This window comes from Schistocerca americana, chromosome 2, assembly GCF_021461395.2.
Source record: "Schistocerca americana isolate TAMUIC-IGC-003095 chromosome 2, iqSchAmer2.1, whole genome shotgun sequence".
NCBI classification, from domain to species: domain Eukaryota; kingdom Metazoa; phylum Arthropoda; class Insecta; order Orthoptera; family Acrididae; genus Schistocerca; species Schistocerca americana.
Window position 1 is genome coordinate 884,663,973 of NC_060120.1, and position 24,120 is coordinate 884,688,092.

A 24,120-nucleotide genomic window follows, 5' to 3' on the forward strand; every position below is an offset into this window, starting at 1 on the left:
TTTGGCCAAGAGTGAGTCAGCTGCAGAAGAGAGCACAGCGACTGCAGCAGTGACTGCTGTTCATGACTGCTGTTCACTAAGTATTTAGTACTGTGACATCCGATATCGGACCACCACTCAACATGCCATCACTGACGCCCATTCCCTGCTACCAATTGTCCTGACCACGACTTCGATAAGAAAGAGACACCTTGTCTCCAGCTTGATAAAAATATTAGTGAAACACTTGACCCGTCCTACGGGAGGTACCTACACATGCAGTTTAGTACCTGATGCTCAGAAAAGAAGCACAATATTGGATAGAGAACCTCCCCAAAGCTACAGAAACTACAAGATAGCCCAGTTTTTGATGCGCCACAAACTTAACGTTAATTAACGGGTGCTTCTGCGGCCCGCAGTGTAGTTCAAGGACAAAGTTGTGATAACATCTGTGCTTTCGCCTCACATGCTGCAGCTATAAAATGTGCATGATTAGGACCATCTAATATATTACAGATAAAATTTCAGCCTTTTTATATTTTCAAACAAATTCACAATCCAGCATTTTGTAACACACCATCTATTTTTGTTACGAATAGTTAAATGTTACATCAATTATGCAGAAGTAGTAACTTTTTAGTTTGACGATACCTACTTGTATTGGATGACATGGTAAAGGGACTCGGTCGTGTTTGTGACAAAGTAACTACATCGTTGTGTTACTGTAGCGAAAGAAGACAATAGTGGAAGACAGATGGGGATAGACATCCTCACCTTTCTTCAGCAAAATCAGAATCCAGTGTCGTAGTCACTGCACCATCTCGCTCCGTGCCAGATCATTTCAAGCAGGATGAAGTAGAATTGCTGCGCCATGTTATGGGTTAGTCCCGACGTTAGCATTAAGTGGTACAGAGAAATTTAGGGAAATGTGTAACTTGATGGTAGGGCAGGAACTCAAAGTACATTCGTGCACGAAAATATTGTCCACTGTCACTACAAATACCAATGTGAGAGAATTTTCTGGATTATTTATTAATTTGTTTCTACTTAGTAGCCTTCTAACACGTTTTGCTTCTGCTCTCCACAAATTGCTTACTTGTCCCAATCTCTTCATTTCAGTCCGTCTCGTGCACCATATATTCTTGATTATATGCTGGATATACTCCAACTTTTGTCTCCCCATGCAGTTCTTATCCTCTACAACTGTCTCTTGTATCATGGAAGGTATACCCTGATGTTATAACGCATGTCCAGTCATTCCTTCTTTGAAGTGTTTCCCATACGTTCCACCTCTCACCGATTCTGTGGAAATGCCCTCATACTTTATCTTGTTAGTCTAACTAGTTTTCAGCATCCCTGTATAGCACTACATCTCAGACGCTTCGGCGGGCGGGTCGGCCGCGCGGTTAGAGGCGCCATATCACGGATAGCGCCGGAGGTACGAGTCCTCCCTCGGGCGTGGGTGTTTGTGTTGTTGTTAGCATAAGCTAGTTTAAGGTGGTTTCAGTAGTGTGTAAGTCCGATTACCTCAGCAGTTTGGTCCCTTAGGAATTCCCACACATTTGAACGTTTTTTCACATGCTTCAATTCTATTTTCTTCTGTTTTCACCACAGCCTGTGGTTCACTACATACAAAGCTGTGTTCCAAATGTATTTTCTCAGGAATTTCTTGCTCATATTAAGGCCAATACGTAGAACTGGTACACTTCTTTTGGCTCTGAATGCCGTCTTTTCCTGTGTAGTTTTTATGTCCTCGTTCCAAGGTAACATAGGACCTAACCGAGAAAACGATTTTCACGGTTTAAATCTGAACAAATGTTGCACAATTTAAATATCTAAAATATACAGCCTTTTTGCCTTACCTGGGAACCTCTCTCGTTTCCTGCGTAAGTATGAGAAGAGCACCACTCCAGCGACGATAAAAGCCACGAGGACAGCTATAAGAGTAACAATGATGGCGGGATTTCTCCAGAAATGGCCGTTCCTCCAGCCAGCCTGCACAATTAGCTCTGGCGCGACGACACCTACAAAATAATAATACAGTTGTATGTGCTTATGACAGAAACCTCTATAATTTTAATGACAGGTCGTTAACTTTTATTTAATTTTATTTCTCTTCCGTTTCATTGGTTTATAAACAAATAGTACGCAGTATTTTTCTTAAACCTTCTTAACGCAACTAAAAGATGCCGAATGGTTTGTAAAGCATTGGAAGGCGCTTAAGCGGGTATGCTTTTAATCAAGTAGTATGCGATTTTTATGTGTGTGGGAGGAGAAAGGATTTTTTTATGACTATCGGACCAATTACTAAATTTAGGTTATTTACCTCAAAAGTTTTATAGAGTACACGTGATGGCCTGGGGATGAGCAACGTAACATCCGACCCGATAAGTAATTGAATTATAAATTAATGCGTAGAATGCCATTTAAAACAGAGAAGCGAGGGACGAGGGAAAAGAAGGCATACTGTTTTATTACACAAAGAAAAGGTTGGATTGTTAAATACCCAAGAGAACCAACTACTCAACTGAATACTACTCTTCTGCTGCTAGAACTAGGATACAAGAAATGTTTCAGAAATAAATAAATGTCACACATTCTGCGAATTATGATTATAGAGGGACGATTGGAAACCTGTGGTAAGCCGAATTATACGCCTTCAGTATGATGTAGTTGCAGCATATATGGACGATTTCCACTGATCTAAGTGTCTTTGCGTCTTCATGTACTTCTTCTTCTTCGATCTTTAAATTACATTTCACTGTATTTAATTCATTCCATAAGAACTAAAGAGATCTCATGTCCGCTTGAGTGCCAGTCCATCTGTTTCACTAAATAAACTGTGTTAAATTCATTTTATTGTATATGTTACATTTGTCAAAGCTGCTCAAGGTGAAAGAACTTTAACTTTCCTCATAAAAATTAAAGATGTACTGGTTACATTGTTATAAATTAATTGCAAATGTCACGGAAACTTTAACTTTTGTCAAGCACATCGTCAGCACTAACTGTGTTTTAGTCATATAAGATAGGAAATATTATACTAATCTGTATTTACAATTATGTACCAAGTGATGGCGTTTTTTCCTTGACTGCGGGTTCCAAGAGAACAAAGCAACATATACTAGAAGTAGTTAGTAAAAGTGTGCCCAGTTATAAGACACTGCAATCAGTTGAGCCAAAGATGTCCTCTAAGTCTCATTCTGTGGAGACAGTAATTGACTTTCGTTTATAACAACCAGTTGGTTCCATACAGAATATAACCATGTGAAAATCTGCTGCTATTAAAAAATAAGTCCATGGTAATGTAAGAAGTGTCTGAAAACTGCAGTGTAGTAATTAATTTAATGACATCCTTGTCTGAGCTGTACATAACTTCCAGAATGTCTGTGTAATCCATTTCAGTCCATACTTACCTAACGCTTCTAATTTCTGTGAGATTATACAGTTTATAAAATCATCTGTGAGTTATGAAAAAATCCCTGATAAAAGCGATCATAAGTTCCATATTATAAGGATTAATATCTTATGTTTTACTGGCTAGGTCCTGACTGTTCTTTCTTGTACTGAAACTTAAGCTCTACGATAAATTTCTTCAACATATGTGACCTCAGAAATCGTTTCCAGGACACATTAGCTGCTTGGCAAAAATTTTATTCCGTAGTACCTATATTTCATTGATAGTGAAATAAATTAATGAGGTAATATCATTCAGTTCATAAATAAGTGAAAAATATTAGTTACAGTTGGCAGACCGTATCAATGTGTGGATCATAACAGCTGCTGGAGTAGATTTACAAAATTTATTCTTTAACTAACTGAAAAGAACGTCACTGCACTTATATTTGGATACCTTTTCAGATCTACAGCCGACAATTTACCTTCATATATATCAAAGGCAAAAGGAACGCCCCAAACAATAGTGAGAGTGAAATGCTAACCATTTTAGAGACATTACAGTGTTGTCCCGTTCCTACAGTTCTGCCTTCAGTGAAAATGATTACTTAGAATATGTTTGGGAAGGGTTCAATATTACGTTTTAAACAATAGTGACGTACTGATTACATGTGAGAACTACTGGATAGGATATTATATATTGTTTTTTTTAATATAACGAAAGTTGACAATGGAAGCTTCAACATGTAAAGGTTTTAAATGCAATGAAAATGAGACTTTCAGTGAATGTGTACGCAACAAGAACCTTAAGAATTAATGTAACTTTGCGACGTTCATATATACATAGCAAAATTTTGTATATTTGAAAGATTGTATGCCAAAACGTAAGCAATCTGTTCAAATGGCTCTGAGCACTATGGGACTTAACTTCTGAGGTCATCAGTCCCCTATAACTTAGAACTACTTAAACCAAACTAACCTAAGGACATCACACACATCCATGCCCCAGGCAGGATTCGAACCTGCTACAGTAGCGAAGCAATCTGTCATTTATGGTTTAAAAGAATGAAGTTCTCCTGGTTCTAACAAGGGAACCTCCCCATCGCACCCCCCTCAGATTTAGTTATAAATTGACACAGTGGATAGGCCTTGAAAAACTGAACACAGATCAATAGAGAAAACAGGAAGAAGTTGTGTGGAACTATGAAAAAATAAGCAAAATATACAAACTGAGTAGTCCATGTGCAAGATATGCAACATTAGGGACTACGTAAGCTGAGGAGCGCCGTGGTCCCGTGGTTAGAGTGAGCAACTGTGGATCGAGAGGTCTTCGGTGCGAGTCCTCCCTCAAGTGAAAATTTTACTTTCTTTATTTTCGCAGACTTGTGATCTGTCCGTTCGTTCATTGACGTCTCTGTTCACTCTAATAAGTTTAGTGTCTGTGGTTTGCGACCGCACCGCACCGCAAACCCGTGCCTCTCCAATGGGAACCGAAAACATTTGATCGCATGTTCATAGGTCAACCGATGCCACCACAGGAAAACGCGTCTGATATATTCTATACGACACTGGTGACGGCATGTACGTCACATGACAGGAATATGTTGTCGACCCACCTAACTTGCACACTAGGCGAATAGGTAAAAAGATTCTTCTACCTTGCCCGATTTAGGTTTTCTTGTGGATGTGATAATCACTCCCAAAAAAGTGATGGAAACACAAGGGTTTGTCACATAAACTGCAACAAATGAATGCAACAGTTTCACAGTCGTACAGTTTTCCCTGTGCTCTGTCAAAACATATGTTTTTTACGTTTTCAAATGGTTCCATGTGTAGACCGTAAAATTGTGCATATGTCCAAGCAAATCTGAACATGCCCTGGAATTTTGGAGAGCGAAGTTGATTATGTGTGAGAGCCTGAACTTTGATAATTGTCTGAAAATAAAAAAATAAACTTTTCTCTCGAGAGAAGATTCGAACCGAGGACCTTTCGTTCCACATCTGCTCACGCTAACCACGGGACTACGGCGCTAGTAAGCTCGCACTCTCCTAAATGTTGCATACATTGCGCATGGACTACTCAGTTTGTATATTTTGCTTATTTTTTCATACTTCCACACAACTTCTTCCTGTTTTCTCGATTGATCTGTGTTCAGTTTTTCATGGCCTATCCCTGTGCCAACTTATAACTAAATCTGAGGGGGGTGCGATGGGGAGGTTCCCTTGTAAGAATAACGACGTGAATATTTGTCGCCTTAGTAGGTGACGATGTTATTGGGTTAGTTGCGTTTTTCTGTGTACTGTCATATTACTGTTACATTGCACTGTTCATGTTACATTGAATGAAGAGTAAGAAGAGAACTACAATATACAACAGGAAATAAAAATTTTAACAGTAACAATTAGAATAATATCTGAGTGAAAGTAATATTTTATATAGATAGAGCTTCAGCAAAAAAATTACTGAGCGAAACAGTGTATTCTCTCTTTCATATGCCTCACATAGGCATTACATTAGCGCAGACTGACGATGAACTTTTTTTTACATGTTTCAAGTTTTGATTTGATGAAAGAATTTGCCGAAATGTAATAAATTAAAACGTACTGGGCGCTATAGATGGGCTAATTCACAAAGAAAAATGTCTAGTAAGAGCAAGAACTACGACTCCAAAATCTCGTGGAAAGTGCTCCGATAATGGGAGCAGATCACATCATGATGCAGCAAAGAAAAACAAAATACTTTCGTCATAGATATCTTTTTAAAATTTTAACTTTTGAAGGTGACGAATGGTACAATGTTTCAAACGAATGCAACAGAATATGCTTTCTGTGTAGATCGATTATAATGTACGAGTGATTAAATTCCTCATCATCTATTTCCGCACGGTACAATCGACATGTGCTATAAAAAGCAGAGTATGGCATTCAACATTTGTGCTGTAACGACTGTTACGTTGTAGCAGACGTTGGAACGAGTCGTGTTCCTTCGATGTCTACATTTATGTGCTGATCGAGAGTCGGACAGCCAAACGTACATCTACATAAACATAACAATTCACACTTAAGTGCTGAGCAGAAGATTCATAAATCATTTTCACACTATTACCCTACTTTTCCAGTCTCGAACAGCCCGCGGGAAGAACGAACACTTAAAGCTTTCAGTACAGCTCCTGATTTATCTTACTTTGTTATGATGACCATTTTTCCCTTTGTAAGTGGGCGTTCACAAAATAACAGAAACACAACAGTAATATATATATAGTTCAGGTGGTAATTTTACTAAAACTAAAGAGAAAATTGAATGCCATTGCGTGTTGGCCATCCTCTTACGACGAGGTGGGATGCACCTCTACTTGAAATAATGGGTTCTGTTTCTACACTCACCATCTCTTCCCCATTATGGAGAAGGGCTCTCAGCTGCTTCTAAAGCTCTGTTCACTCTATAATAATGTCTTGAACTTAAAGACTTATTTTAAAATAATGAAACAAAGGTTAAAAATAATGCCGATTAATATACGAAGTTTACTATGTCTTTGGTGAGTATTTCAAGTAAATGAGTAGTTGAATTTGTTGGGGAGTTCGTAAAGAAGATGTATGAAAATGATGTAAGTTCAGTGGAAGTGGGAATAAGGAATGTGAACTGGAGAGTGTTGGTAAGATATAAAAGGGGAATTAGAAAAGAAACGGTATTGTCCAAGGACGGATTCAAGCCGAAACGGTCGACAAGAGATCGGTTCTCCAGTGCTCTTATATTGCCGTAAAAATACTGAGAGAAAGGTAAAGACATGACTGCAATTTCTCTTGATGTTGGGATCCCATATGAGAGTGAAAAGAATGTTCCGAGAGTGCTTGAGAAAAAGAAGAAAGACTGAACGTTTACTGAGTACTGTAATAAGGTTGTGCGATTTGGCAAACTTCATTCATTCTGGTTTCAGACCAAAGGAGGAATTCAGAACTTAGTGCTCTGCATCATTGCTATTTTTGACTATCGTGGATGAAACAATACAGAACGTCAAGAAGGCTCATGCAATACAAATGCCTTGGCTACAGCTGATGATTTTGTGATAAGGGAAGAACTATATATGGAAGTGGTGTGGTAGTTCAGCTGTTGTTTTCTATCTACATAAATGATCTTTTGGATAGGGTGGATAGCAATGTGCGGCTGTTTGCTGATGATGCTGTGGTATACGGGAAGGTGTCGTCGTTGAGTGACTGTAGGAGGATACAAGATGACTTGGACAGGATTTGTGCGTGGTGTAAAGAATAGCAGCTAACTCTAAATATAGATAAATGTAAATTAATGCAGATGAATAGGAAAAATAATCCCATAATGTTTGAATAATCCATTAGTACTGTAGCGCTTGACACAGTCACGTCGATTAAATATTTGGGCGTAACATTGCAGGGCGATATGAAGTGGGACAAGCAGGTAATGGCAGTTGTGGGGAAAGCGGATAGTCGTCTTCGGTTCATTGGAAAAATTTTGGGAAGATGTGGTTCATCTGTAAAAGAGGCCGCTTATAAAACACTAGTACGACCTATTCTTGAGTACTGCTCGAGCGTTTGGGATCCCTATCAGTTCGGATTGAGGGAGTACATAGAAGCAATTCAGAGGCCGGTTGCTAGATTTGTTACTGGAAGGTTTGATCATCACGCGAGTGTTACGGAAATGCTTCAGGAAGTGCGGGTGGGAGTCTCTAGAGGAAACGAGGCGTTCTTTTCGAGAATCACTACTGAGGAAATTTAGAGAACCAGTATTTGAGGCTGACTGCAGTACAATTTTACTGCCGCCAACTTATATTTCGCATAAAGGCCACAATAATAATATAAGAGAGATTAGGGCTCGTACAGAGGCATATAGGCAGTCATTTCTCCCTCGTTCTGTTTGGGAGTGGAACAGGGAGAGAAGATGCTAGTTGTGGTACGAGGTACCCTCCGCCACGCACCGTATGGAGGACTGCGGAGTACGTATGTAGATGTAGATGTAGAAGTACAATTTAGGCTGGAGAAAATAATGGATGAAGTGCCAGTAGTAATGGCAGTGAACAGGGAAGAGCGACCAAAAAACATCAGGCCAGGTATGTAACTCCACAAAGATGAGGAAAAGTTGGACATGTAATTTCTGGAGACAGTCTAGCCATGAGAGACGGTCTAAATCGGGTTCAGAAGAATTTATAGTTTTACTAACATACTATGTCGAAGGGCAGCTTCGAATCACTCCTAACATATGCTGTAGAGACATTGTGAGTTTACATGCATTGTCAGTCACTGGTTGACGTGCGTTTTGATAGGACGTCCAGGCAGTGAGTTGAATATGGTGGCAAGTTGTACATGTTGCAAATTGTCTATGGCATATGATAATGTATGAAACAAATATAGCAGGGTTTACTGAATGTGTTAGCGATTTGCATTTTGGACATAGAATACGAGCCATGTTTATTCACACATGGATGCAGTTGTGGCAGTCCTTCAGAAAGCTGATAGAGAAATTGTATCCTAACGATTTCCTTTTTGTTTAACCACCGAGAAGCAGAGAAGACAGACTATAGACGACACACGTGAAGCTCTTCTAGTACATGATACAGAAAAGTAGACATGTAAAGAAATGAAGAGGTGAGAGAGATGTAGGGTAGGTGTGGACGAGTGCTTCTCTGCTGGAGGCTGGTGAAGCAGTGGGCGATGAATGCTGCCAACTAATTGTTAGAACACTTTACTGACAGACACAAACAGGCATGGTTCAGCGCAACTGAAACAGACAGACTGCAGAAGATAGGAGGTGATCCCCAGTTCCATGCATGCTGGTACGGATACGCTGATCCAGTCGTTCGCCGTGGATGGAAATGGAGGACCAACCACTACAGCATGAGGTGGAAGACTGCTGCATGGCGGCGCTGCAGGGACGAAACTTCCGTTTACCCGATTGCACACTTAGGCAGCTGTCGTCGTTTCACGGCCTCGCGGAACCAGAAGCACCGGTGCGGCGATCACTGACAGAGGCTGAGCGTCATTGGATGGCCCAGCTGCGACGACACCATGACGGGCTAGGCCCCGTGGTTTAAATGCTGACAGTTGCGGAAGGCATATGTACTGAGGCCGCGATTAAGTGTCTAGAATGGGATCGATGGCAAGGAATGGCGTAAATACTACGTTGGTTGGTTATGTGGCAGGGAACCGTGTGATGTCCCTCTGGTTGACCCGCAGAAGGGCCGACTGAGGAAGAGGTGACACTGCTTACGTTGCTGAGTTGGCACGGCAACGGCTAGAGGAGTGCGGACTCGTTTCGTTGTTCGGTAGCTTTCCAAGCTGCCACATGCCAAGACAGCACATTTTCTCACTCCTTAGATTAATCCATTCCCATAGGTACATATCTTTTTGGTATGACTGTAACAGAAACAAACATATCAATGCTACTTCATTGCCATTTTTCCCGTCTGATCTTGGAAAAACTTTAGCGTGTCCTTCATTTTGTTTTCATACTACACTAGCTGCATGATCTCATTTTTCCATGCTTTAGCACTCAGTCTCTGCATCCCGCTGTTTTCTACTTCATTCACCACAATTTAACATTACTTATTGTGGTTGAGTCACTTCCGCACTGGTGACGATATGGATACAGTGGACCCGCTGGTGGGAGGAAGGTAAGCGAACGATTTGAGCAACTCCACGTGTAAAATGGGAGCACAAAATACTTACTATTATCAACATTACGCAAGCGGCTGATGTTCTATACCCTATGGTTATGAGACAGTGGCATCGTTCGGTCCGATGTTTCCATACGTGACTGAGTACATCCTCCATGGTTACGCAACTATTTTGTGCTGCTTTCACCTGGTTCATGGCAGCCAGAGGAGTTGGATCTAGCATCGTGATTACGAAAGTCACTATACGTATTCTTCAGCAAGCTTTCGAAAGGTAGGTCCAGTCCACACGCTATGGGAAGAGGAAATTCCATGTCATCTTACTTGTCCTTCTCACGGACGAAAATCCTCCTCAGATTCACCATCTTCACGGACTAAATTGCCCTGTAAAACATCGCATTAAAATTATTTTCGACCGTTAAGAGAAACGCTAAAGAGCATCACAAGTAAAATCACTCATCCTCATTTAGTACCAACTTACTTGCTTATGCACAGGTTCTTCATTACCAACTGCATTTACAACAAAACGATTAATTTTTTCACTCTTGGTGGCAAAACAGGCTTTATTATTTTATATTTTATATTTTGCCAATAATGCGCTTCGCCTTGATTAAGGCGTCTTCAGATTGGCTGGCATAATCGGTGTTAAACACATGTGCTACCATCCATGCAAATATCTTAACAAGCAAACACTGTTGTCGATATTTTAAGATTTTATTAACATTTTGTCGTGCCCTGATATAAAATAGTTCTGCGTACAGTGGGAGTTACGTTTAAAAATACATAAAAGACATCAGCAGTAATTGCATTTACCGAGTTTTAAGAAGCTTAACGCAGTGACATTGCAAAGTACACTACTGGCCATTAAAATTGCTTCACCAAGACGAAATGCAGATAATAAACGGGCATTGATTGGACAAATATAATACACTAGAACTGACATGTGATTACATTTTCACGCAATTTGGGTGCATAGATCCTGAGAAATCAGTACCCAGAAGAACCACCTCTGGCCGTAATAAAGGCCTTGATACGCCTGGGCATTGAGTCAAACAGAGCTTGGATGGCGTGTAGAGGTACAGCTGCCCATGCAGCTTAAACACGATACTACAGTTCATAAACAGTAGTGACTGGCCTATTGTGACGAGCCAGTTCCTCAGCTACCATTGACCAGACGTTTTCAATTGGTGAGAGATCTGGAGAATGTGCTGGCCAGGGCAGCAGTCGGACATTTTCTGTATCCAGAGAGGTCCGTACAGGGCCTGCAACATGCGGTCATGCATTGCCCTGCTGAAATGTAGGGTTTCGCAGGGATAGAATGAAGAGTAGAGCCACGGGTCGCAACACATCTGAAATGTAACGTCCACTGTTCAAAGTAACGACAATGTGAACTATAGGTGATCGAGACGTGTAACCAATGGCACCTCATACCATCACGCCGGGTGATACGCCAGTATGGCGATGAGGAATACATGCTTCCAATGTGCGTTCACCGAGATGTCGCCAAACACGGATGCGACCATCATGATGCTGTAAACAGAACCTTGTTTCATCCGAAAAAATGTTTTGCCATTCGTGCACCCAGGTTCGTCGTTGAGTACACCATCGCAGGTGCTCCCGTCTGTGAAGCAGCGTCAAGGGTAACCGCAGCCATGGTCTCCGAGCTGATAGTCCATGCTGCTGCAAACGTCGTTGAACTGTTCGTGCAGATGGTTGTTGTCTTGCTAACGTCTCATCTGTTCACTCAGAAATCGAGACGTGGCTGCACAATCCGTTACAACCATGCGGATAAGATTGTTGTCCTCTCGACTGCTAGTGATACGGGGCTGTTGGGATCCAGCACGGCGTTCCGTATTACCATCCTGAACCCACCGATTCCATATTCTGCTAACAGTCATTGGATATCGACCAACGCAAGCAGCAATTTCGCGATACGATAAACCACAATCGCGGGAGGCTACAATCCGACCTTTATCAAAATCGGAAACGTGATGGTACGCATTGATCCTCCTTACACGAGGCATCACAACAACGTTTCACCATTTTACGCCGGCCAACTGCGGTTAGTGTATGAGAAATCGGTTGGAAACTTTTCCCATATCAGCACGTAGTAGGTGTCGCCACCGGCGCCAGCCTTGTGTGAATGCTCTGCAAAGCTAATCATTTGCATATCACAGCATCTTCTTCCTGTCGGTTAAATTTCGCATCAGTAGCATGTCATCTTCGTGGTGTAGCAATTTTCATGGCCAGTACTGTATATGGTGCAGTCCGCAGGACATCAAAAACAGGATCAGGTCGTTTTAACAATGCCATATAGTGCGTGAAGTCTCGTAAAACTCGACCAGAGCCATTACTGCTTGAACTCTTTATGTATTTCAAAACGGGTCTTTCCGTGTATTCAATGCTATTTTATATCAGGGCACCACCAATTCTTAATAAAATTTTAAAATATTGTCAACGGTGTTCGCCTGCTAAGACACTTCCATGGACGGCAGCATACGTGTATAACACCCTTTATGCCAGCCAATCCGAAGACGCCTTAAACAAGGTGAAATGTGTTAATGGCAAAATATAAAATAATAATGCCTACTAGGCAGCCAAAGCTGTTTATATCATAAAAACATTTATCACTGATTGCCCTGTCCATTTCTTCCAAGTTCGTTCTCTGAGATACCAACAGGAGGTCGAACTTACTTGTGCATCCGCATAGAAGGTAGATCTAATGCTCAATAGGCCGATCAATTATATGAAAGCGTGGTGTCTGTTCTTTCGGAACCTATTTGGATGAAAATGCGCTCTGAAGTGGCGTAGACGAATGTTTGCAGGAACTACAGTCGTGGAGGCGAAAAGTTATCCCAGTGTTGGCACAGTGTAACAAACAGTGGAGAAGAGTATCTTATTGATGACTACAGTCTCTGTTATGGGTATTTATTTATTTAATCGTATGGCTAGGGCCCCATGGCGGGCAGACCGTTCGCCGGGTGCCGGTCTTTCAATTTGACGCCACTTCGGCGACCGGCAGTCGATGAGGATGGCAGCATGATTAAGAGGACAGCACAACACCCAGTTCATTGGCGAAGAAAATTCCCCGACCCAGCCGGGAATCGAACCCGGGACCAGAGCATTGACAATCCGTCACGGTGACCATTCAGCTACCGGCGGCGGACGCTATGGGCATCAGATGTGTTTATTAAACTTACAGAAAAACGCTACCAGCTTGTGCACCAGCTTAATGAATTCATGGGCCTAAATTTAATTTTTGAAGGGGTATTTCATCCCAGGGCATATTCTGGATACATTGAAAGGGTCCTATAGCCACCTTTCATTAGTCCGGTAGCCCATTTTCACTACCGTTTCTCCTTCTTTTCCTTGTTTATCTTTTCTCATAACTCCCATAGTGGTGTGATTGAATGAATGTGGTTGTGTGTCACGTTGCTAGACGGTGGCGTAGTCTGCTGCAGAAAGTCTGCGATAGTCATACAGATTCAGCAGCAGTTGTACAGAATAGCCAACTCTCGTAGTGGTCAAGAAGGAAAAGAGGTTTGCGCTACTTGTGAGAAATCCACCTGCGTTAGGTTGGTGGCGGAAATGGCATCTTTGGGTTTTCCGGGCCACGAGGAGCGTGGAAGAGGCTGGAGAAGTAAAACGGAGGCAGTGTGCCGCCGGTAGGGGAAGCGTCCACAGCTGTGCTCCAGTCGAAGAAAGGTGAGTTAGAGTGACCGCGCGGCGCTTTGCTACTTGGCGAGAGGAAAGCTGTTAGCTTTTGGTCTCGCTCTTCAGGTCTGAAAGATTGCTTTGCCTTGTCGCAGCAGGGAATGCAAGACTTTGGCAGATTTTTCTTTTAGTAAATTTTTATAGCAGACTTCTATCCGCCTGAAGAGTGCCACACAAAGGTGTCGATAAGAAGTGAGCCCCTGCTTCTGTATGAATGTGTGTTTGCCTTCAGCTCTGCCTGTATAAGCTTTTATTTTTCTGGATATTAATTCTAACATTCTGCTTGGTGTCTGTTTGTTCTATATCGTGTCTCCCTACCACTTTCGCGCAACGACGCTCTGAGCGTGTTTTTTAGGGAATTGACTAGTTTGAACCTGGGACCTGTTGCTGGTAAGGAGACGCCAGACCACACATGACATGTAGAATTCAGAAGAATTCAGTGAGACTAGCGATGATATAACCAAATACTTAATGATTTCAGCGTCAGCTCCACTGCACTCCCTGTAAAAGAATCTTAATACTAACTAAATTTAGTGGAAGGGGTTCAAGGCTTTCCTATTTTTAGTTAGCTGGTAAAATAACCTCGAAAAAGCAGTTAAGTTTACCATTGGAAATTTTATTCTACTCACAAAGCATTGTTTATAAATTGCACTATTGATAAAAGGAAATGTTTTAATACAGGATGGTAAAAACCAACTGAATTCAACAAAATGTGAACGAATATTCCCTGAATGGGCTTCCAAGTTCTACAATGGATCGAAGGATGACCTATGCCATATCACATCTATAATCTAGGTTTAAATTAAGTTTCACAAGAGAGAAAACTATCAAAATAGTCTACAGTGACCCTCAATTATCTTTAATTATTTATCTAACTTGTCGTACATTACAGTGGCTGATGTGGCTTCTCAATAACTATATAACAGAAAAATCATCGCGTTTCAGATTTTTACTTCAAGTGGCAAATGTGAACACCATGAGCTTTAATTGACGATCGACACTAGTATTACGCGAAAAGGGGGTGTAACAGATGAGACTTCTGCAGTTCTGAGTGAAGCTTTATGCGCTGGTATGCGGCATCGCGTGCTTTCATTACCTTGTCGGGGTTCGTCAGGGGCCGGCGACCAACACAGCTCCGCTCACCTCTCCGTCTCGGAAGCAACTCTTGTCCTAACTTCTCCTTACTACAATTTACCGAAGTTGGTTTAAAAAAAAAAACTATCTGGCTGTGTTTTCATCTGACCAATCAGGGTCCCAATGTTAACCTTAAGCTCCGCCTACAAAAATTCTGTCTGTCCAATGAGAAACGTTATAATTTTCGTTGTGGGGCAATGTTTTTAAAGTTTGCAACGTAACAGAGACGCGAAAAAGTCTCACGCTAAAACTTGCGGTTGGGGTGGCCCTTTTTGTGTTATCGTAAGATCTATACTGTTCTTCTGGAGGGCTATAGCTTTTAACATGGGCTGGGGGGTGGTCCTAACTGCTAGCTAGCGACGTGGGTGTCCGTCCCTTATCGTAGGGCCTTCTAACTTAACACGGTTCTGCTCTCGGCTTCTGTTCTCGTTTCTCCCCTCGGAACTGCGTCTGTCTCACGGTGGGAAGGTATGACATGCATTTAGGCATTCTTGTGTTAGTCTGTGGTATTCCATTTGCTCACTCGTTACTCGTATTACTTTGGTTAATTTAATGTCACGATTTATTCGGAGCTATGTGACATACTACTGTATTTGCTTATCATGTCGTTTTCATGGAAGGTGTTGGATTTGCCTGACACCTTACATACTTCTGTATGAATGTGTGTTTGCCTTCAGCTGTGCCTGTATAAGCTTTTATTTTTCTAGATGTTAATAGCTTTGCCTTCTCGTAAATCTTCCTTGCTTTATGTATCTTTCGCGCGTGCGGAGCCAACCACGTGGTTGGACATTAGAGTTCGTTGGGCTACCGTTATCACTAACTGTCCGACCTCATGTTTGTTTTAAAGAATGTTAACTGTTCATGATTGTGTGGTGTGATATTGTTGCAACTCGGCCGCGATACCTAGAAATTACGTCTCCACAAACGACGTGGGCAAGCGGGTGTACAGCGAAACGTGTCCCGTTTCATGAGTTATTGCGATCAGTCATCGGGCAACAGCCGTTGTATGATTATAACGGTGAATGTATCGATGCTTTTCTTTCATGTTTTAGCAATTAATGTTATCAGGAATTGTGTACATGCCTCACATCCATGTCTTAGGAATAAATGATTTTTTTCACCATTTTCTCTTGTATTCCGAGATTACGTTTTTGCACCTAAGCCACTCACATCGTAGCTTTCCCGTTAGCACATCCAACGCGTTTCCTTACGCACAGGTTCAGTGATTAGTTTCCCCTTTTATTATAAAACAAATGCTTTAGATTAAGTCTCATTTTCAGGTGTTTTTCTGGGAGCCGATCTTATGCACTGTGTTGATACATTTTCTATTTTATTTTAAATGTTTGATTCTCGTGAAGAGTGCACGGGCAATACTATTAATTACATCGCATCCCCTAGGAGCGATATCACGACGTATGCATTTTTATGAGTTTTTGGACTGTGATCAAATTGATTTATTTTCCGACTCGGCCAAACCTTTGATCAGTTGTATGGTTAGAATCGGTGGTGACCCTAATCTTAACGCAGAAACAGGTTAGTTACAACATATTTGCATGTAGTCCGAATGTAATAAAAGAGCGAGTGGTTTACAACTGACCTGTCTCGTCATCGAGCGTGACGAAGTCGTAGAGGGCGACGGTGGAGCCGGCGCTGTTGTGCGCGGTGAGGCGCAGCAGGTAGCGCGTGCCGGGCCGCAGGTCGAGCACGGAGAAGGGCGCGTCGGCGTGCGGCACGCTGTTGGACACGAGCGTCCAGCCGGCGCGGTCCCACCGCCGGTACTCCACCACCAGCGTCGAGATGGCGCAGCCGCCCGTGCGCCACGCCGACACCACCAGCGACACGCGCGTCGCGTTCACCACCAGCAGCTCCGACTGCGGTGGCGCCTCCGGCGCTGCGGGAAGCGAGGCGGGATCGTTCGGTCTCTGCCTATCGGACCACACACAGGTGTATACTACTGACAAGATGATTTAACAGTCATGGGCTGTGCCGCGACCGTCGATAGTCATGTCTCGCCTAAAACGACATCTTTGTTTACGGATGTAGTCTAGGGCAGCGAACGAAGTGGTGGGTGGTTCTCACTTGGTTCTTAGTGGGCTTGGAGGAAGGGGGACGGAAGCAGGCTTGGTTTGCTGAGTTGCCTATGTGGCGCCGGCAGTGGCGTGCCGGAGTCCGATATGGAGTCGAAGCGTGCCCCCGGTACGCGAGGAAGGCTACCTTGGAGAAGGTTTGATTACTCGCACCTTCCCAGTGGAGTTTCCTGCCGCCTTCCACCGTGACTTCTCGCTTCAGTTGTGCCTTCCTACGGCCGCTGCACAATTCTGCGCTGACTTTGGAGACGGAGCGTCGCCACAGCCTCTGATTACATGGTGAGCGGATTTTAATGTACTGCTTAGTGATTTCTAAGCTGCTTAACCTACTCAAAATTTTGACGGGACGAATGATGTCAGCCTGTCCGTCAATTCGTTGCCCTTTGGAGTGACTTTACTTCCGGGCTATCTTGCGCATTCTTACCCGGTATTATCGAAGCCTGGTACTCTACTCAGCGTCTCGATTGATAAGCCTGAATAATTTTGCCTTAAGTAGCCTTTAAACGGTAACGGGTGCTAATGTTTATAAGTTGTCCTCCCTGATTAAACTGGATCTGGTAAGTGCCGAATGGGCTCTTCTCGCAGCGGCCCAGTTGACATTTTCCCTTAACAAGATACCGTCAGTTGCGAATTTTGGTACAGTTCTTTCGTGTGTTTTGGCTTAAAAGGCTGTTGTCGTTTTTGGGAAAATGGTTTCGTTCTTTGAGCGCACTTTCAAGCACATTTTAAAAGGCGTTATTGGCTTGTTCCAAGTATCTTAACCCGTAGTCGTGTATTTCAAAATTATAAATCCTCTAGGCTTGTAATTAATATGTGCTTTGTATTTCTTACATTTCCATTGGCCTTTTATTGAAAGATACATGTGCTTTAAGAGATATTCTACTGTGTGTCACAGAAGCGGGAGTTCACTGTTCTTCCAGTTTGCAATGTTGTAAGGCTCGCAGAAATTTTCTGGGGACGTCGCACTGGTACCTCTTGTCCCTAGTATTCCCTTATTTGTAACGTTTACCTCACATTTTGCTCTTAAGATTCAAATTGTAATGTTTGATGGAAGTGAAGAGATGAAATAATTTGATACGTTATTGACATTTCAGAAGGTTCCTAAATTTCTGTTGAGCGTTTGAAATTTTAAGAGGCTGCAAAATTTGTGTTTCACTTCACTTTCTTTTGAGAAGAGTAGAAGGGGAACACAGAAAGCTAGTCATTTGCTTGGGTACCTAAAACTGCTTCCATAATTGGTTACATGAATATTCAGGTTTTGCTTAATAATATCCCTAATTAAGTCAACTGAGGTAAGCAGAAGGACGAGAAACATTTGAAGAAATTAACTGATTTCCGATCTAGCTTGTCACTGAGAATTTTTCTCCTTGCTTTTTGTGGTGAACAAAAATTTGAAGCTGTTCTTTTAAATCCATTGTATGAGATTTTTGTACGTGATGGAGTATCTTAAGGATTTCCTCTTTCTTTTCGAATGTGTATCCAGTGGTTTTATGTGTCTTCCTATTGCTGATATTGTAAATTTATTAGGCGTGTAACAGTTGCTGTGTTCGGTGTATCTACGAGTACTTTGAAAATAACTTCCATTTTGTCCTACGCAATAGCTTGTACAAGTTTTACATGTTACTTTGTAAGTTCCTGGGTATGAGAATTTACCTTTTTTTATTGTTTAAAGTGTGGATTAGTTTCTGTTGTGGTCTGTTGTTTATGGAGAAAGCTACTTTCACTGTATGTGGCCTAAATATGTTTGCTACTTTATCAGTAATGTTACCTACGTAAGATATGCTAGCCATATATTTGACTACATTATTGGTTCCTTCTAAAGAGCCAGAGCTTTTTTTCTTTTTGATAGTTGTCTCTGGATACTGTATATCAGTGAGCTGGAGAAGTCATTGGCCATTGCAATTTGCTCAGAGTTGTTTACTTCGTTCTTCTGGTCCTCTTCAATCATTCGGATTATGTTTGCCCCTGTATCATCGTTTTCTGTACAGTTCGCTTGGTATATCTGGGTGATATGATGTGGCAGAAATTGTGTTGCTGGAAGTGACCTTATTTCTATATATTTTGAAAATGTGCCTTTTTTCTATGCACAAGTCTAGAAAATTAATGCTACTTTTTTATTTTCAGCTGTGAAATTCATTTTCTTATGCGCATTGTTAAATGCGTTTATGATGTTATGGGTGCCATGTTTGAGTAAAATTAGGGTATAATCCATATATCTTTTTCAGTATACTATTTCTGTCTTTTTTTAAGCAGCTTTCTTGGCTGCTGAATATTTTCTGTTCTAGGTGTTTTATGAAAATATCTTCTATTGGGCCACATATGGATGGGCTCATGGCTAGCGCATTGAGTTGTTCATGAATGTTACCATTCAGTGCAAAGTATTTGCATTTGAGGATTATTTCCAGCAACTCTATAAATCAGATAATTTCAGTTTGTGAACAATTTTTGTCCTTTAGAAGGTTGTTATTCATTATTAAAATGGTTTCTTTATAGGGATATTGAAATATAGGTTTGTCACGTCTAGTGATATGAAATGGGCACCATCTGTTGTAAAGTTTATTTCTTCTATTTCAGTGACTAATGTAATACTGTTTTTTACAGTATATGTTTTTTCATATGTGAAATACCCTTTTAGGAACAGATGGAGCTTGAGAGATAGTTTGTGTGCAGGGCTGTGCATACTGTTAACTACAGACGTTACAGGGCATCCTTCCTTGTGCACCTTCGGTTGGGATATTGATAGGGAAGCTGTAGGGTTCATGCAGGTGATGTATTTCTTTTTTTTCGTATTCTGTCAGTAAGAAATGTGTTTTCTTTAACTGTCCTTTGGTTTTGTTATGGATTTGTTTCGTTGGGTTTTCATTAAGCTGTACAATATTTTCTGTGAATAATTTAAGAGTTTTCTCAATGTATTAACTTTCTTTCATAACAAAATTATGTGGCTTTTATTTTGCTTTAAGGTTAGTTACTGATTTTCTCTAAATTTTTGTTTATACTGCCTACTGTTTTCGAATCATTTTGTAAGTGTCTATGGTTATCTTTCTACTTCATTACTTCCTTCTTAAGGAGTTTGTTTTGTTTGTGACCTACGGGAGATTCTTCATTGCTGTTTAGATTACAACATCTATTGCAGTCTTTCTTGTTGCTATGAGGTGTTTCAATATGTTGTCTGATGGCTTTCGTTTTGCATTATATTTTGAACCTTTGTTAGCAGGTTCAACCATCTTTCATTAAATAATGTGTCTGCATTGTTGACTACTCTCCTGTAGAATGTGTGTGATTTTGACAATGTTCCATTCTTTACTGTAATCTGGTTTTTTAACTTCTAGATTGTTCAGTTGCTTATTGTATGTTACAGATTTTAAGGTACCACTTACAAACTATGGCGTGAGTTTTGTCCTTTACAAGGTTCCATATATTTTGGTCCAAGCTGTTTGATATTTGTAAATGTGTGTATTAAACTAGTTTTCTTCTTGTACAAAAGCATTATTTCTCTATTTAACTACATTGCTTATATTTTCCGCTTCCCAATCTTCATATAGTGGCTTCTGTATCCTTGTTTAACGTGAAAGTAGTCAGGAATCAGACCTAACTTGCCGACACTCTTTGTTGAATGTTACGTGTGCAATCGTTTAGGAAACTTCAATTTTCACTTTTTGAATTTGTATGTTACTTTTATTGCCTAGCTATGTACTAATAATTAATTGTCGTTCATCATATTAGGTATCTTGGCAAAGCCTACAGCTGTGTCATTCATGATTCAAGTAATGAACAATTTACGAGTTACTTATTTTTTACTGCTTAGCACAACTCGTTTCGAGAATTCATTCTCATGTTCAAATGCATTTTTTTTCGTGAATAAGTCAGGTGACTTTTGCATGTGTGATTTTCTGCCTCTCTTGCTTCTTTTTGAAATCGTGCTGCAATCGGAAAGTGGGAGGAAATAAACTTTAGAGTGTATTGAAATGCAAATGTTAGAAATTGTATTTTTGTTTGTTTACTTACAGGTATTGTGCCTCCTCCGTTATACAGAACATAACACAACATGCAAATCATCACTTACACTGCTTGGTTACAAAGCATGCTACAAAGATATTATGACACTATGCTTTCACAAAGAGCTTGTACGCAGTAAGACCTATTACAGTGATTTGGTGTGCAGTATGTGTATGTATAAGGCTACGTATAATAAAACGTATTTCTTACGGCTGTTAACTACGAAATTACCAATTAAAATTTTTGCTAATGATAAATTTTACATATTAATGAAAATAGTCACAGTCATCAGATGTAGCAAAAGCGTTTGAAGAAACTGACTGATTCACTGTTTGGCTTGTCATAATATCTTTGCCGCATGGTTTGTAAACAAACAGTTTATTAACGATTTGTTTGTGTGTGAGACTCTGTATAATGGTGGAGGGTACATACCTGTAAGTAAACAAACAAAAAGGCCATTTTTAACTTTACCATAGAAAAACTCTAAAAAAACTCGTTTTGTCTGATTTTCGATTGCATTCTAACTTCGAAAACACGCTGCAGAGACAGGAAATCACACATGCAAACGTTACCAAACATATTCATGGAAACAAAGCACTTGCAAATGAGAATAAATCTCTAAACGCGTTATGTTAAGCAGTGAAAAAAAGTGACTGGCGCAGTTATCATTATTTAAATCATTAATGATACAGTTGCAGGATTTCCAAAAACATCTAATGCCATGGACGAAATTAAGTTACTAGAAAGTAGCCAGGCAATGAAAGTAATATACAAGTTCAAAATCATGAAAACGAAAGTTTTCAAAACGATTACACACAGAAAATTCAACAAAGGGTGGCGAAAATTATGTGCGATTCCTAACTACTTTAACGTTTAAGTGGGATACAGAAGTCACTGTACAAAGATTCTAAAGGGTAAAACTGAAGCAATATTGTTAAATACAGAAACAATGCTTCAGTACAAGAAGAAGGACATTCTAAACAAACTGCTTTTAAACATACATTTACAAATAGTAAACACCATTTGTCATAATACATGGAACACTGTGTGGGAAAAAATTCATGACACAGTTTGTAGGGAGTACATTAAGATCTGTAATACACACAATGAGGATCTGAACAATCTAAAAGTTAAAGTACATCAGAATAGTAAAGAAGGAAACATTATCAAAGCCGCACACATACTCTACAGTAAAGTAGTGAACAAAACAGGCATAGTATGTAATTAAAGAGGGTTCAAACTCAGAGAAAATCAAGCACTAACCTTAAAGGAAATAAAAGTTACATAATTGTATTATGAAAGAAAATGAATACATTGAGAAAACTTTAATTATTCACAGAAAATATTGTACAGCTTAACGAAGACCCAATGAAACAAACCCATAACAAAACCAAAGCACAGTTAAAGAAAACACATTTTTTACTGACAGAATGAGAAAAAAAAAACATCACCTGCATGAACCCTACAGCTTCCCTATTAATACCCCAACTGAAGGTGCATAAGGAAGGATGTCCTGTAATGTCTGTAGTTAAGAGTGCACAGCCTTGCAAACAAACTATCTCACAAGCTCAATCAGCTTCTAAAACGGAATTTCACATATGAAACAACATATAGTAAAAACAGTATCACACAAGTCACTGAAATAGAAGAAATAAACATTCGAGGAAGTGCCCATTTTATATCACTAGACGTTATAAATTCCGCTAAAGAAGGCATTGCACTAATAAAGAACAACCTACTAATGCACAAAAGAGTTCACAAGTTGAAATTATTTAATTTATAGAGTTACTAGAAATACGAGGTAATACTCTACTGGAACTACTTTGCATTCAATGGTAACATTTATCAACAACAAAATGGATCAGCCAAGGGCTCTTGCACATCTTGCAGGAAATATTGAGCTGCCAGCAACCCTGTATAACAAATACAGTTTACTGCAAACGATACGTAGATGATAACTTAATTTCACTGAAAGGTGACACTAGTATCATCAGTAACATCATAAACGTATTAAACAAAGTGCGCAACAAAATAAATTTCGCAGTTGAATACCAAGAAAAAATTCAGTAACATTAATTTTCTAGACTTGTGCATAGAAGAAAACAGGCACATTTTCAAAATATACAGAAATAAGACCACCTTCAGCAACACAAATCCTGCCACATCATATCATCCAGATATAAACAAGGAAACTCTACACAGAATGATGATTCATAGAGTAAACAAACTCCAAATGACTGAAGAGGACCGGAAGGAAGGATTAGATACCTCTGAGCAAATTGCAATGGGAATGACTTCCCCAACTCAATGATAGACAATGTCCAGAGACGAATAACAAGAAGGAAAAAATTCCTAGCTCTTTAGAAGGAAGCAATAATGTAATCAAACATATGTCTAACATATCTCATGTAGGTAACATTACTGATAAAGTAGCAAATCTATTTAGGTCAAATAAAGTGAAAGTAGTTTTCTCCATAAACAACAAACTACAACAGAAACTAGTCCACACTTTAAACAATAAAAAGGTAAATCCTCAGATGCAGAACACACAAAGTAACATGTAAAACTGGTGCAAACTATTATGTAGGACAAAATGGGAGGTGTTTCCAAATTACTCGTAGATACACTGAACATATTAACTGTTACACACCTAACCATTTTACAAAATCAGCAATAGCAAGAAACATAACGAACAGGGGACACACATTCGAAAACAAAGAAGAAAACCTTAAGATACTTCATCACCTACAAAAATCTCATACAATGGTTTTAATGCAGAATCTTTAAATTTTTGTGCAATGCAAAGAACAAGGAGAAAAATTCTCAGTGACACGCTAGATCGTGAATTAGTTAATTTCTTCAAATGTTTCTCCTGTCTCTGATAACTGTGGTAAATTTTTATAGATATGTATATTTCGTTATTAGAGAAAATAATCATATTCGATAATTTAGTAGTCAAAAGTGGCAAAGAATAAAAAAGTATATTTTTGTGTACATAACCTTATATATATATAAAATGTAATCCAAATCACTGTAATAACTCTGACTGTGTACAAACTGTTTGTGAATCCATAGTGTCATTATATCTTCTGCAGCATGTGTTGTAAAGAAACATTGTAAGTGATGATTTGAATGTGTACTGGGTTCTGTGTACAGCATAGGAGACGCAATACCTG

General features: G+C 40.1%; 1 protein-coding gene across 1 annotated transcript in view; it reads right to left on the minus strand.

Annotated features, from left to right (window-relative positions):
• The window catches only part of LOC124594522 (Down syndrome cell adhesion molecule-like protein Dscam2), a 363,828-nt gene that overhangs the window by 22,782 nt on the left and 316,926 nt on the right, over positions 1–24,120 (minus strand). The window contains exons 22-23 of the mRNA XM_047132896.1: positions 16,459–16,752; positions 1,842–2,003 (exon numbers count right to left, since the gene is read on the minus strand). Of these exons, the coding sequence (XP_046988852.1) occupies positions 1,842–2,003; positions 16,459–16,752 (456 nt within the window). The remainder of the gene's footprint in view (positions 1–1,841; positions 2,004–16,458; positions 16,753–24,120) is intronic.